This window comes from Dictyostelium discoideum, assembly GCF_000004695.1.
Source record: "Dictyostelium discoideum AX4 chromosome 4 chromosome, whole genome shotgun sequence".
In the NCBI taxonomy this organism is placed as follows: domain Eukaryota; phylum Evosea; class Eumycetozoa; order Dictyosteliales; family Dictyosteliaceae; genus Dictyostelium; species Dictyostelium discoideum.
The window spans coordinates 4251936-4265662 of NC_007090.3; the positions used below are offsets into that span (position 1 = coordinate 4251936).

At 23.5% G+C, this 13727-nt stretch overlaps 8 protein-coding genes across 8 annotated transcripts; 5 read left to right on the forward strand and 3 right to left on the reverse strand.

The window, feature by feature from the left end:
- Positions 1-439: 439 nt before the first annotated feature.
- On the forward strand, positions 440-2198 carry dnajc3 (DNAJ heat shock N-terminal domain-containing protein; the record flags this gene model as incomplete). Its single annotated transcript, XM_632718.1, has 2 exons — positions 440-527; positions 778-2198. 2 exons carry the CDS (start codon positions 440-442, stop codon positions 2196-2198), a joined length of 1509 nt encoding a protein of 502 aa, XP_637810.1.
- A 146-nt stretch (positions 2199-2344) lies between these two features.
- ttc4 (tetratricopeptide repeat domain 4) lies at positions 2345-3615 on the reverse strand (the record flags this gene model as incomplete). Its single annotated transcript, XM_632719.1, has 2 exons — positions 2345-2678; positions 2756-3615. The coding sequence occupies 2 exons, from the start codon at positions 3613-3615 to the stop codon at positions 2345-2347; spliced, it is 1194 nt and encodes a 397-aa protein (XP_637811.1).
- Positions 3616-3861: 246 nt separating this feature from the next.
- DDB_G0286255 (hypothetical protein) lies at positions 3862-4184 on the reverse strand (the record flags this gene model as incomplete). Its single annotated transcript, XM_632720.1, has 2 exons — positions 3862-4013; positions 4097-4184. The coding sequence occupies 2 exons, from the start codon at positions 4182-4184 to the stop codon at positions 3862-3864; spliced, it is 240 nt and encodes a 79-aa protein (XP_637812.1).
- Positions 4185-4460: 276 nt separating this feature from the next.
- Positions 4461-7004, reverse strand: argC (acetylglutamate kinase; the record flags this gene model as incomplete). The annotated part of the gene is made up of 1 exon (XM_632721.1): positions 4461-7004. One exon carries the CDS (start codon positions 7002-7004, stop codon positions 4461-4463), a length of 2544 nt encoding a protein of 847 aa, XP_637813.1.
- Positions 7005-7927: 923 nt separating this feature from the next.
- Positions 7928-8579, forward strand: DDB_G0286259 (hypothetical protein; the record flags this gene model as incomplete). Its single annotated transcript, XM_632722.1, has 2 exons — positions 7928-8042; positions 8158-8579. The coding sequence occupies 2 exons, from the start codon at positions 7928-7930 to the stop codon at positions 8577-8579; spliced, it is 537 nt and encodes a 178-aa protein (XP_637814.1).
- A 327-nt stretch (positions 8580-8906) lies between these two features.
- On the forward strand, positions 8907-10172 carry DDB_G0286261 (SAP DNA-binding domain-containing protein; the record flags this gene model as incomplete). Its single annotated transcript, XM_632723.1, has 1 exon — positions 8907-10172. The coding sequence occupies one exon, from the start codon at positions 8907-8909 to the stop codon at positions 10170-10172; it is 1266 nt and encodes a 421-aa protein (XP_637815.1).
- A 243-nt stretch (positions 10173-10415) lies between these two features.
- DDB_G0286263 (hypothetical protein) lies at positions 10416-12191 on the forward strand (the record flags this gene model as incomplete). Its single annotated transcript, XM_632724.1, has 1 exon — positions 10416-12191. One exon carries the CDS (start codon positions 10416-10418, stop codon positions 12189-12191), a length of 1776 nt encoding a protein of 591 aa, XP_637816.1.
- A 518-nt stretch (positions 12192-12709) lies between these two features.
- Positions 12710-13443, forward strand: DDB_G0286265 (hypothetical protein; the record flags this gene model as incomplete). The annotated part of the gene is made up of 2 exons (XM_632725.1): positions 12710-12782; positions 12869-13443. The coding sequence occupies 2 exons, from the start codon at positions 12710-12712 to the stop codon at positions 13441-13443; spliced, it is 648 nt and encodes a 215-aa protein (XP_637817.1).
- Positions 13444-13727: the final 284 nt, after the last annotated feature.

The following is a 13727-nucleotide window of genomic DNA, read 5'->3' on the forward strand; positions in this document are numbered from 1 at the left end:
TAATAATAATGATAATAATAATAATAATAATAATAATAATAATAATAATAATAATAATAATAATAATAATAATAATAATAATAATAATAATAATAATAATAATAATAATAATAATAATAATAATAATAATAGTAGGTAATGAAAAATATTCTTGAAATTTTTTTTTTTTTTTTTTTTTAAGTTTAAACTTATTTTTTTATTATCATTTTTATTTATTTAAAATTATGTTTATCATATGAGTCATCAAAATTAAACAATTCAATTTTTTGGGAATAAAATTTTTAAAAAACTCAAAAAAACTAGGACAGCGCATCAACAAAAAAAAAAAAAAAAAAAAAAAAAAAAAATTTTGAAGTGTGGGTTGAAAAAAAAAAAAAAAAAAAAAAATTATATTTATTTACTCTCAAGAAGATAAACTTCTAAATGTATATATATAGCGATGATAGTAAATAAAAAATATTTTTTATTAATTTGTATTATTATTCTTATTTCAATAAATTGCCTTGTATTAGCAAAAGATGAAATTGGTAATTATTAAATTTTAATTTGAAAACCAACAATTAAAATTTCCTTTTTTTCATTTAACTTAAAAATCATATTACTAATACTATTATTATTATTATTATTATTATTATTATTATTATTATTATTATTATTATTATTATTATTATTATTATTACTATTATTATTATTATTATTATTATTATTATTATTTATTATTTATTATTATTTTTTTTTTTTTTTTCATTTATTTTTTTTTTTTTAAATATTTAATAGAAAATTTTTTAAAAGAAGGTGATGATTTAGTTTCAAAAGGAAAATATGATTTAGCAAATGAAAATTATTCAAATGCAATTGATTTAATTGGATCAGATACACAACATCCACAATATGTTAGTTTATTATTTAAGAGAGCAGGTATTTATCATCAAAAGGGTAAGAATATATTAGCATTAAGTGATTTGAATAGAGCCATTGAAGCCAATCCAGATAATATTCATGCAAGATTAAAGAGAGCAAAGATTCAATCATCATTGGGTAGATTTGAAGAAGCAATGGATGAATATAAGAGAGTATTAAAGATTAGACCAGATAATAGTCAAGCAAAACAACAAATTGAAAAACTTAAAAAGGTAGAACAACAATTGGAGAAAGTGCGTGATATGGTAAAGGTAGAGAAGAATTACAAAGATTCTATTGCAATATTATTGGATATTCAATCGGTTGTATCAGATTTGAAAGAGGTTAGATTAATGTTATGTGAATGTTTCTTCCAACAAGGTGATCATAGAAAAGTATTGGACGAAACTATGACAATATTAAAGTCTGAACCATCATCAGTAGCAGCACTTTATTGGAGAGGTAAAACATTCTTTTCAATGGGTGAGAAAGAAATTGCTATGAAATTCTTAAAGGAAGGTTTAAAATTTGATCCAGACAATACCAATTGTAGAGCAATGATTAAAACTATTAATAAATTTGAAAAATCAACAGCCAACGCTCAAGAGTTATTCAATCAACAAAAGTATCAAGATGCATTGGGTCAAATTGAGGATGCATTAGAGATTGAACCAAATTCACCAACTCATTCCACTCCACTCTATCTCTTGAAATGTAAATGTTTACTCAAGGTTAAAAAGGGTAAAGAATCGATCGAAGCATGTAATCGTGCATTGGAATTGGATGAATTGAATGCCGATGCACTCTACAATAGAGCAGAGGCATACATGTACGAAGAAGACTATCAAAAAGCACTCAACGATTACAATAAAGCAAGAGAACATAAACCAAATGATCCACAAATTCATGATGGTATTAGACGTGCTCAAAAAGCACAACAAATGGCAAAACGTAAAGATTATTACAAGATTTTAGGTATTCAAAAATCTGCAACCCCTGAAGAAATTAAAAAAGCCTTCAAAAAGTTGGCAATTAAAAATCATCCAGATAAGAGTACCGAAACCGATAAAGAAAAAGCTCAACAAATCTATATGGATATTAATGAAGCTTATGAAGCACTCAAAGATGAAGAAAAACGTAAAAGATATGATATGGGTGAGGATATCAATGATCCACATGGTGGTCAAGGTGGTCAAGGTGGTGGTTTTGGAGGTTTTGGTGGTTTCCACGGTTTCCAAGGTTTCCAAGGTTTTCAACAAGGTGGTGGTGGTGGTGGTTTCCAATTCCATTTCCGTTAATTTAATTTTAAAAATAATTAAAAATAAAATAAAATAACATATATAAAATAAAATAAAAAAATAAAAAAAAAAAAGTATTTATATATTGTATATTTTTTAAAAATAAAATTGAAATTGTTGTTGTTCTTGTTGTTGTTTTTTTTTTATTATAATTTATTTTCTAAAAACTTTTTATAGAATAAATTACCCCTTGAAACTATATAAAATATTGGAATTTCAGGTATAATATAAGTTGGATGTGAAATAACCTTTGCAATATCAGTTGTATGTTTAACTCTAATCCATTTCTTTTCAATTTCTTTAATCTTTATATCTGATAAAATTGGTTTAGTCCAATTTGTTTCAAAATAAACTTCAATACGATCCATTGTATATTCTTTCTTTGTATCCCATGGTGCAAATTCTGGATTTTCTGGTGGAAACATCATTTGTAAATGATCACCAAATGTATGATCTTCTTGGAAATCCATAATAAAATCACTAAATTAAATCAATAAATAAATATTAATATAAAGTGATAATTTTAAAAATATCAATTAATATTTATTATTATTTACCTTTTACCAAATTCAGGATATAAAAATACAACTGGAAAATGAACATCATTATTTTGATCAATTGTAACTTTTCTATCGGATTGATAAGTATATTGTGACATATCAAATATTTGGTGACCTAATTTATATTTATTTTTTTCATAAAGTTTTGTAGCTAAAAGTTGTTGTTGTTGTTTTAATTGATTTTCTTTATCAATTTTATCTTGTTCACGTTTTTTAATATCTTGTAATTTTTTATTAGCATTCTCTCTAATTGTTGATAAATCCTTATTGGTTGGTTCATGTGATAAACCTAAATCACAAGTTTTAATTGAATCTTGGTATTTTGATAATTGTAATTGTGCTCTTGCCATACGACTATAGGCTTTCATATTCAATGGATTGAATTCGACTGAGACTGTACAATCTTTAATTACTAAACCATAATTTCCCAATTCCATATTGATTGCTGCTCTATTTGATAAATAGATTGAATTCTTTGTCATATCATTACACTTGACTGACAATGCTTTATTATAATAGTAAAGGGCATCATTGAAACGTGATTTACCCTCTCTAAAGTAATCATTACCTAAATTCTTAAAGGTTTCAGCTCTTTCCTCTGGTGTACAATCATTTGAAAGTGATTGAAATGCTGCCAAATATTGATTTGATGATGGTTCTTCTGGTAATTCTTGCATGAAAATTGGTAAATCTTTCCAATCATTATCATAGTCAATTGGTTTCTCACCTCTATCAATTAATTCTTGATTTGACTTTTTTCTTTCCTCTTTTTGTTGTTTCCATGCTATAACACTTCTTTCCCAAAGAATATTTTCTTCTTCTTCTGTTAATCCTCCTGTTGCATCTGCTGTTGACATTTTTCTTTTTTTTTTTTTCTTAAGTTTTTATCTAAAAATGAAAAATAAAAAAATAAAAAATAAAACATTACAAAAACGAAAAATTCACTTTCATTTTTTTTTTATTTTAATTTTCTTTTTTTTTTTTTTTTTTTTTTTTTTTTTTTTTTTTAAAAAATGAGATATAAATTTATTTATTTATTTATTGTAGATTCTAATTTGTTATTTTTCTTGATTATTTAAATGAACAACCTTCCATTTATTCTTTTAACATTCATCGAAAGCTTTTTCTACGTCTTTTAAAAACTCATGATCTTCTTCATCATCAAGCTCTCCTTCACAATAAAGATAATAATTAATACCATTACATTCATCCTTTCTTTTTATTCCAATTTTAGCATCTTTAAAGTAGTTTGTGGCTATGGTAGTAAATCTCTTAATGTTTTTTCAACAATTTCAATCATCATTTTTTTGCAGTCATCAGTACATTCTTTTTTAATACCTGGGAACTTTTCGAGGTCCCCAGTTAAATCTTCATGTAATCCCCTGTTAAAATCAAACTTCTTTGAGCATTCTTGGTGTTCACACATTAAAATTTTTTTTAAAATGATTTTAAATACTAAAAACAGAGCACTCCAAAATGATATAAAATTAAATAAAATTTATTATTTTTGTTTTTTTTAACTTGAAAATGTTTTTACCAAAACAATTCGTTAGGTTTTTTTTTTTTTTGAAAAGATAGGAAATGTGAATATGTTTTTTAATTTTTAATTTTAATTTATTTGTTATTTTTTTTGGAGTACAATTTTTTTATTTTTTTATTTTTTTTTTTTATTTTCTTTTTTTTTTAGATTATAAAAATATTTTTATAATTCATTTTTAATACTTGCTAATTCATCTAAACCTAAACAAATATTCATATTTTGAAGTGCTTGAGTTGCAGCACCTTTTAATAAATTATCTAAAGTGGTTACGACAACTAAATGATTACCATTGACAGCAAAACCACCAATTGTAACAGTATGTTTACCACTATTTGATTTAACCTCTGGAATACCATCTTTATCGATTTTAATTAACGGTTCATTTTGATAGAATTTTTGATAACGTTCGACCACTTGTTCTTTGGTCATTGGATATTTGAGTTCCATTGAGATTGTAAGGGTAATACCTTGAAAGAATTGACCAACATGTGGCATGAAATAGATTGGACTACCCAATTGATGACTAACCTCAAGTTCATGAGTATGTTGAACCAATTTGTAAGGTAAGATATTATCACTTAGACGTGTTGGATCATTCTTTTCAGATGGTTTACTACCAGCACCGGAATAACCTGAAATACCAAAACAAGATGGTGGTGTTACTAAATCATTGACAAATGGCTTCAATGTTAAAAACATACCAGTTGCATAACAACCTGGATTGGCGATTAATTTGGATTCTTTAATTGCTGCACGATTGGTTTCTGGTTGACCATAGGTCCATTTTTCATTGAATCTATGATCGGAACTAAGATCTACCAACACTGGTGATTCACTTGAATTCTCCAAGGTTTGAATGTATGGTGAGGAAATTTTATCTGGTAAAGCCATGAACCAACCATCAATACCATGATCACGTGTGAAAATATCGATATTTTCTGGTTTAACATTATCGAATTTCAAATTTGATTTAAGTTGAGGGAATTCAGTTGTGATTGGTTTACCGAAATTGGTGGATGATGAAGCAATGGCCAACTCTAAATTTGGATGACCATCAATTAATCTAACTAAATTACCACCAGTGAAACCTCTTGCACCAATTAAACCAACTCTAAATTTATGATTCTTATCTTGAAGTAATTTCTCTGATGCAGATTTTGATGAAGCAGCTTTGGTAATACCAGATAAATAGGTTGAACTTTGTGAAAGACATTCTTTAATTGAGTTTTCAATTTTGTTTGTATCAATATTTGTCCAAAATATATTATTAGTGGCTCCAGTAATGAAACCTGTTGCAATCTTTTTAAACCATTCATTGTTGAGTTGATTATTTGATGATTCTTTCCAAATGTATGAAGAATTTTCAAACATTTTTTTGAAAACACTTTCAGAATCTTCAGTGGATTGAATCGAATTATTAAAGAAAAAGAATTGATCAACATAGGAAACTGAAGAACCCGATGATAATGGTCTAACTAAAATACCGGCAGTATAATGACTATTTACAAATGCTTTAACTACACCTTTGGAAAGATCGGTTTTCAATTGTTGATAATCGATTCTACCACCTTTGGTACCAGTTGATTTTTCAATGAGAGCAAAGAATTTTGTTTCATCAAATGATGGTGATTCATGTGAATGCATAACTTCACCTCTTTCAACAGTGGTACCACTACCATCCTTTGCAAATAGCTCCTTCATTAATAAATCTGGACTTGTGATAGTGATCGAAGTTGATGGTGGTAATACATCAAGACAACTCTTAAATTCCTTTAACTTTAATTTAGTTCCATGTTTAACCCATGGTTGTTTCATCAAGTCGGCATATTGTTCATCGAGTTTAATATGTTGCATAACTTTACCATCACCATCTTTCATACCGGCTGTTGTATTAATGAATAGGATCTTCAATGGGTTAATGGATTTGGCCAATTCTAAAGCGGCTACATCTGCATTGATATTTAAAACTTGACCCTCTGGTGTCATGGCTAAGGAACTAATCACTGGTACGTAGTCATTGGTGATACAAGATGCCAATGCGTCGGTATGAATCTTTGTTACATTACCAACGAAACCATATAATTTTGGATCCAACGGTGTGGCTTGGTAAACTCCTTGTGTTACTGGTCTTGCTTTGGTACCACTACTCTCCAATGCTTCAACAATCTTTAAATTCTCTCTTAAGAAAACACGTTGTGCAATTGCCAATACTGATGGTGGAGTAACACGTAAACCTTCTACATACTCTGCTGGTTCGCCTGCTGCTGCCAATTCTGCATTCAATTGTGGACCACCACCATGAACTACAATTGGAAATAATCCAATCTTTTTCAAGAAATTTAATGATCCTATTAATGAACTAATGTCCGATTCAATTACACCACCTCCGATCTTTACTAAAACGATTTGTTTTTGATCTTTAATCTTTACACTCTTTGAATAATCAACTGCTGTAGTATTGGTGCTTCCTGACTTTGATGTATTAAAATTAATAGTTGCAGATGATGAACTAACTTTGGTAACTGATGGTTTCTTACTAACAAATTCTTCAATCTTTTTAATTTGACTATAAATTCCATTACCACTAGTAATTGATGTTGATGATGATGAATAATTAACAACTCTTTGATTGTTATTTTTACATTTTAATAATGTTGATTCATTTTTAATTACACTTTTAATTAATTTATTGGAATTTCTTAACATAACTATTTTATAATTGTTGAGATTTTTTTTTTTTTTTTTATTATTTAAAAATATAGGGAATGAAAATATATATTTTAATTTTAATTATTTATTTTTTTTTTTTTGTGTGTGAAAAATTTTAGAATGTAGTGTTGTTCACTTAATTGGTCTTTTTATACTTTTTGTTTTTTTTTTTTTTTCAATTTTTTTTTTTTTTTTTTTTTTAATTTTATTTTTTTTTTTTTTATTTTTAAAAATAAAAAAATAAAAAAAAAATAAAAAATTAAAAAAAAAATCTGGACCAAAAAAGTAAAAATAAAAACAACATTGTGGCATTCAAGAAAATAAGAAAAATGAGATAATTTCAAATAAAAATATTTTAAATTAGTATATTCATTTCATTTTTTAATATTATTATTATTTTATTTATATATTTAGAAATATCATAGATATTTAATTGTAATTAATTTTCAAATATAAGGAGAAATTTATTCAATAAAATAAGAATCATTATTTTTTTTTTTTTTTTTTTTTTTTTTTTTTTTTTTTCAAATCATATGACCTCACCATTTTTAGAGATTTTAAAAAAAAAAGAAAAAAAAAAAGGAAAAAAAAAGTTGTCAAAAAAAAAAAAATAAAAAAAATAAAATAAAATTAAAAATTAAATTAAATTTAAAAATTTTTTTTTTTAATTTTTTTTTTTTTTTTTAAATAAGTGTGTGGAAAATTCTTTTTTTCGTTTTTTGTATTATAAATATTTATTAATTTTATTCTATTGCAATAACAGCATTAATTCATTTCTGTCTAATTAAAGAAACTCCATATAAAAAAATAAAAAAAAAAAAAAAAAAAAAAAAAAAAAAAAAAAACTTTTTTCAAAAATAAAAATACACATACATAAATAAAAAATATATTAGTAATATAAAAAAAAAAAAAAAAAAAAAATGACAGTAGAAGTTAGTTTAGATGTAAATAATTTACAAGCAATTGATCAAGCTTCATCAAAAAGAACATATAAACCAAATACACAATCTCCAAGAAAAATTATTTTATTTGATGGTATGTTAACAATTACTTTTTTTTTTTTTTTTTTTTTTCCACTATTTTTTATAATTTTCAAAACTAATTTCAAAATTATAAAATTATAAATAAATAATTAATTAATAAAATAAAGGTATTTGTAATGTTTGTGATGGATTTATACAATTTGTTCACCCAAGAGATACAAATAATTTATTTTCATTTCAAGCACTTCAATCAGAGAAAGGAAGAGAAATATTACAATATTATGGTATTAAATGTGATGTGTCTACAGTGGTTTTAATTGATGAATCTATTGATAGAGTTTATGTAAAATCATCAGCAATCTTAACAGTTTGTTATCATTTAAATGCACCATTTTCTTATTTATATTCATTCACCTATGTACCAACATTTGTTAGAGATATTTGTTATGATGTTTTTGGGAAATATAGATATTTAATTATGGGAAAGAAAGATACTTGTATGTTTAGTATCACTTTAAGAGATAAATTCATTGACTTTAAAAGTCCATTAATATTGGATGAAGAACAAAGTGAAGAAAAGGAATTGTAAAAAAGTTTTTTGTGTAAAAATAAAAATAGAAAAATAAAAATAGAAAAAAATAAAAAATAAAAAATAAATAAACAAAACAATAATAAAAAAAAAAAAAATTAAAATTTAAATAAAAAATTGTTAGTTCTGTTTTTTTTTTTTTTTTTTACCCATTTAATTTCAAATTTTTTTTTTTGTTTTTTTTTTTATTATTTTTTTTTTTTTTTTTTATTCCAGACAATTGTTTTTTGTTTTGTTTTATTTTATTTTGTTTTGTTTTTTTTTTTTTTTTTTTCTTTTTAATTATATAAATAATAGAATTGAAAAAAAAAAAAAAAAAAAAAAAAAATGGATATTGATAGTATTTCAAAATTAAAAGTTGCAGATTTAAAAAAAGAACTTGAAAATAGATCAATTAAAACCAATGGAATGCTAAAGGCAGATTTGATTGATAAATTGAAAGAGGTTTTATTTAAAGAACAGCAATCACAAGAAATAAAATCTAATACAAATATAGAAAATCAATTAAACACAGATAAAGAAAAAGTCAATAGAGTCGATAAAGAAACCATTGGATCATTGGAAAGGGGAAAAGAAGAAAAAGAAACATTAGAAAAAGAAGAAAAGGAAAGATCAGAAAAAGAAGAAAAAGAAAAATTAGAAAAAGAAAAATTAGAAAAAGAAAGATTAGAAAAAGAAAAGATAGAAAAAGAAAAGATAGAAAAAGAAAAGATAGAAAAAGAAAACCAGGAAAAACAAAAAAGAGAGGATAAAGAGATGGTAGAAAAAAAAGAAAACGAAGATTTAAATAAAAAAAGAAAAACTGAAAATGAAGTCAAGGATAGCAGCAGCAGCAATGAAAATATACAAACAAAAAAGAAAAGGATAGAGAATGAAAGTGATAATAAAATTAAAAATGAAAATACAAAACATGATGATACTATAATACCACCTCAATCATCATCTCTAAACAGTAGTAGTGGTAGTGGTAGTAGTGGTAGTAGTAGTAGTAATAATAGTAGTGATACAATTCTAATTAGTAAATTAGTTAGACCTTTTAGGGTGGACATGATCGAGACATTGATGAATGAATATGGAAGTGTTAAAAACTATTGGATGAACAGTGTGAAATCATTTTGTTTCGTTACTTACTCCACATCAGAGGAGGCGATAAAAGCAAGAAATTCTTTAAATGGATTGGTTTGGCCTCCTTTAAACAGATCAAAACTTATTGTTGAATTCTCCTCTGAATCTGAATCAAACAAAGCAAAGAATAGAGAGTTAGGAATATTATCTCAATCATTATCATCATCCTCTTCTTCTTCTTCATCTTCTTCAAAACCAACATCAACATCAACACCAGTAAATACAACAACCACCCTTTCAAATTTATCGAAACAAACCAAATTAAATAAAAATGATAATAATAATAATAATAACAATAATAAAAATATTGAAAATAAAAGTAATAAAAAAAATATTGATGAAAATTTTCGAAAAACAAAAACCAATCCTCCAATTTATTGGTGTCCTTTAACTGATCAAGAGGTCGAAGAAAAGAGAATTTATATGAATAAAAGAAGATCTATGAATTTTAATCGCCCAAGATATTAATCTCATAAATATATATATATATATATATATATATATATAAATACTAATATTAATTATTAAAAATCAATAAACAATTGTAAATAAAAAAAAATAAAAATTAAAAAAAAATAAAAAGATAAATAACAACAAGATTAAAAACAGTTGGCTGTCCAAAATTAAAAAAATCAAAAAAAAAAAAATTTTGGATATTTTTTTTTTTTTTTTTTATTATTTTCACACACACAAAAAAAAAATAGTTTAAAAATGTTTGAAATTAATAACAATAATAATAGCAATATTAAAATAATTAAAAGTAATATAATTTTTAAAAAGATATTAGAATATTGTTGGGAACAAGATGATTTAAAGAAATTATTCCATTGGAGTAATCATACAAAACTTGAAGATCCTTCATTTGGAGATTTAATTAAACATACTCAAATTAGAGAGGCAACAAAATGGAAATTAAGTTTAATGAGAGTATCATATCAATTTTTAACAATAATTTTATCAAATTTTGAGTTTAATCTTTCAAATTCAAAGTTTTTTCAACTTTTAGCTGAAAAAGAGAATCAACAATCACTTGATTCACATTCTGAAAATAAATTTGAAACAACAAATACTTCAAAAACAGATAAAAATAATTTAGATGAATTATTTAAAAAACAAAAATTTTATTCAATGGAAGATGATATGATTAATATTATTGATAGTTATGAAAGTTTTGGAGATCAATGGTTTATTGAAACATTTGGAAATTTAAGTCAATGTTTTTTATATCTAAATGAAGAATCATTATTTAATAAAAACTTTTTTAAAGTAATTTCAATGATTGGTTCAACTAGAAATAATAATAATAATAATTTAGATGATGATGATAATGATGATGATAATTGTTCAATTACTTTAATTTTTCAATATTCATTTGAAAATCGTAAAAGTATTGATTTTAATGTTACAAAATTATTATTTTATTATGAACATGAAATTATGAATCGAGATAAAAAGAAATTAACATCAAATATTAAAACATTAATATTTGAATTTATGTCATCGATGTATATCAATCCATATATGGTATATTCTCAAAAATTATTTTATGAATGTGGCTTAGAAAATTCAGTTAAAAGTATTTATGCATTTAATCAACCTCATTTAACATTTTTACCATACTTTTTCAGAGATTGTAAACAAATAGAATTAATGAGTCTTCATACTGATTATCAAAATACTTACGGTAGAGCAATTAATAATGTATCACAATTTTCAAATAAACTTCAAGAAATGTCATTATCAATACTTGATGATAATTTAATAGATGAATATGTACCGAATATCGGTTATTATTTCTCACCAATTGAAAATCCACCACCAAAACATTTCACTTTAAATATCATATTAAAAGATGATCAAATGTGTAATGACATATTTGGTAGTGGTGGTTTCAATGATAAAAATAATAATTCAGTATTAGAATCATTATCAATTTCAATTGATAAATTGAATTTAAAATTTTTTAAACCAATAGAGAATAATAATAATAATAATAATAAATTATTTCCAAATTTAATTAATAAATTTTCAATTAGATTTTATTTTAGTTATATGTCAACACCATTGGATGATATTAATTATTTTTCAAAATTTTTCTCAAGTAATGATTTTCAAAATGTTAAATATTTTAATTTTACAATTTTAATTGATTTTAAAAAAACTCAAACTATCAATATAAATACCCTTTCTGATGAAGATCAATTATTAGAAATTTTGTTTGAAAAAGGTTTAAAATATTCAAGTTTACAATTCATTTCTATTGATTTTAAATATGATTATATTGTTGGTGGTAAATGTTTATCTTTTAATTTATTATCAAAATTATTAAACTCAATTTCTTCAAATAAAAATATAAAAGGTATTTTATTTGCTGGTTTAGATATATCCATTACAAATCTTCCTGATCAATTACTTAATTTTTCACTTTATCCTTTTTCTTTAAATGAAAATGAAAATAAAAAATCAATTTACTATTTTATTCAATAAATAAATTAATAAATAAAAAAAATAAAAAAATAAAAAAATAAAAAAATAAAAAATAAATAATAATATAGAAATAATTGTTTTTTTTTACTAGTAAATTGCCACCACAGAACTTTTTTTTTTTCTTTTTTAAACATTCAAAAAAAAGAAAAAAAAAAAATTTCTTTGGGGCACAAAAAAAAAAAAAAAAAAAAAAATTTTCATAGCCACCCATCCCATATTAGAACCCCATCAAGACTTTGATTTCGTGGTATACTGCTAATTTCAAAAAAAAAAAAAAAAAGGAAAAAAAAAAAAATTTCTTTGGGGCACAAAAAAGGAGAAGCAAAAAAAAATTTCCTAGCTTTTAAAGACAGCAATTTTTTTTTTTATTTTTATTTTTACTTTTTTTTTTTTTTTTCTTAGACCCTAGGGTCTAGTGTTTTATTTTTAATTTTTTTATTTTTAAAATAATTTTTTTTTTTTCTTTTTTAAACATTTTATTCATTTCTATAATCGATCACATAAAAAAAAAAAAAAAAATGAGAAAGTTTTCAATTATTTCATTATTAGTTTTCATGGCAGTATTTGCCTTGATTACAGTATCTTATTCAAGTAAGTATTTTTTTTTTTTCTTAAAAAAAAATAAATAAATAAAAACAAAACAAAAATAATTAATAAAAAAAAAAATTTATTTATAGAATCTTGGTCTCATATTAACTCTTTGGCTGAATATACTGATGGTTCATCAGAGTGGGTAGCCTTTTTAAATTGGTATCCTCTTAAAGTTGTAGACTCATTAAATGGGGTAACTGTAAAATATACTGATTTTGAATCAAAGAATCTTTCTGGAAATATTGATTTAAAGAATTTTATTCAACTTTGTAATGCCTCATTAGCTTTTGCAATTTTGGCATGGATTGGATCGCTTGCAATGATTGTATTATCTATAGCCGACATAATTGAAATCAAACTCCCACCAATTGGTAAATTTTTAGGTTGGATTGTATTCTTGTTTAGTTTGCTATCCTTCCTAATTTATTTAGGTACTCCTGCAGCAAAGAGAAAAGATTGTGATAACAATTTTGATAATTGTGAAAGTCTCTATTTCTACCAAAAAAAATTCATCGGTACATTTACCGGTTATGTAGATGAAAGGGTTGTAGAATTTAAATATGGACCATCAGCCGGTTGGAATTGTATAGTCATTGCTTGTGCAGTTTCTTTATTAGGTTCTGTATTTAACCTCTTCTTTTTCAATCATCAAAATGTATAAACTTAATTAATTAAAATAATAAATAAATAAATAAATAAAAAAAAAAAAAAAAAAAAAACAAAATTTTATAAAGTAAAATAAATTTTAAAGCAAATTGTTTATTTTGTTTTTATTTAATGTTTATTTAATATTTATTTAATGATTCCCAAAATTTTATGAAGTTTGATACTGTATGTTAGACAATTTTAATTTTGAATAAAGCAAAAAAAAAAAAAAAAAAAAATTAAAAATTGAAAATTATAAGTAGAAAATGAAAATAAAAAATTATAAATAGAAAATTGAAA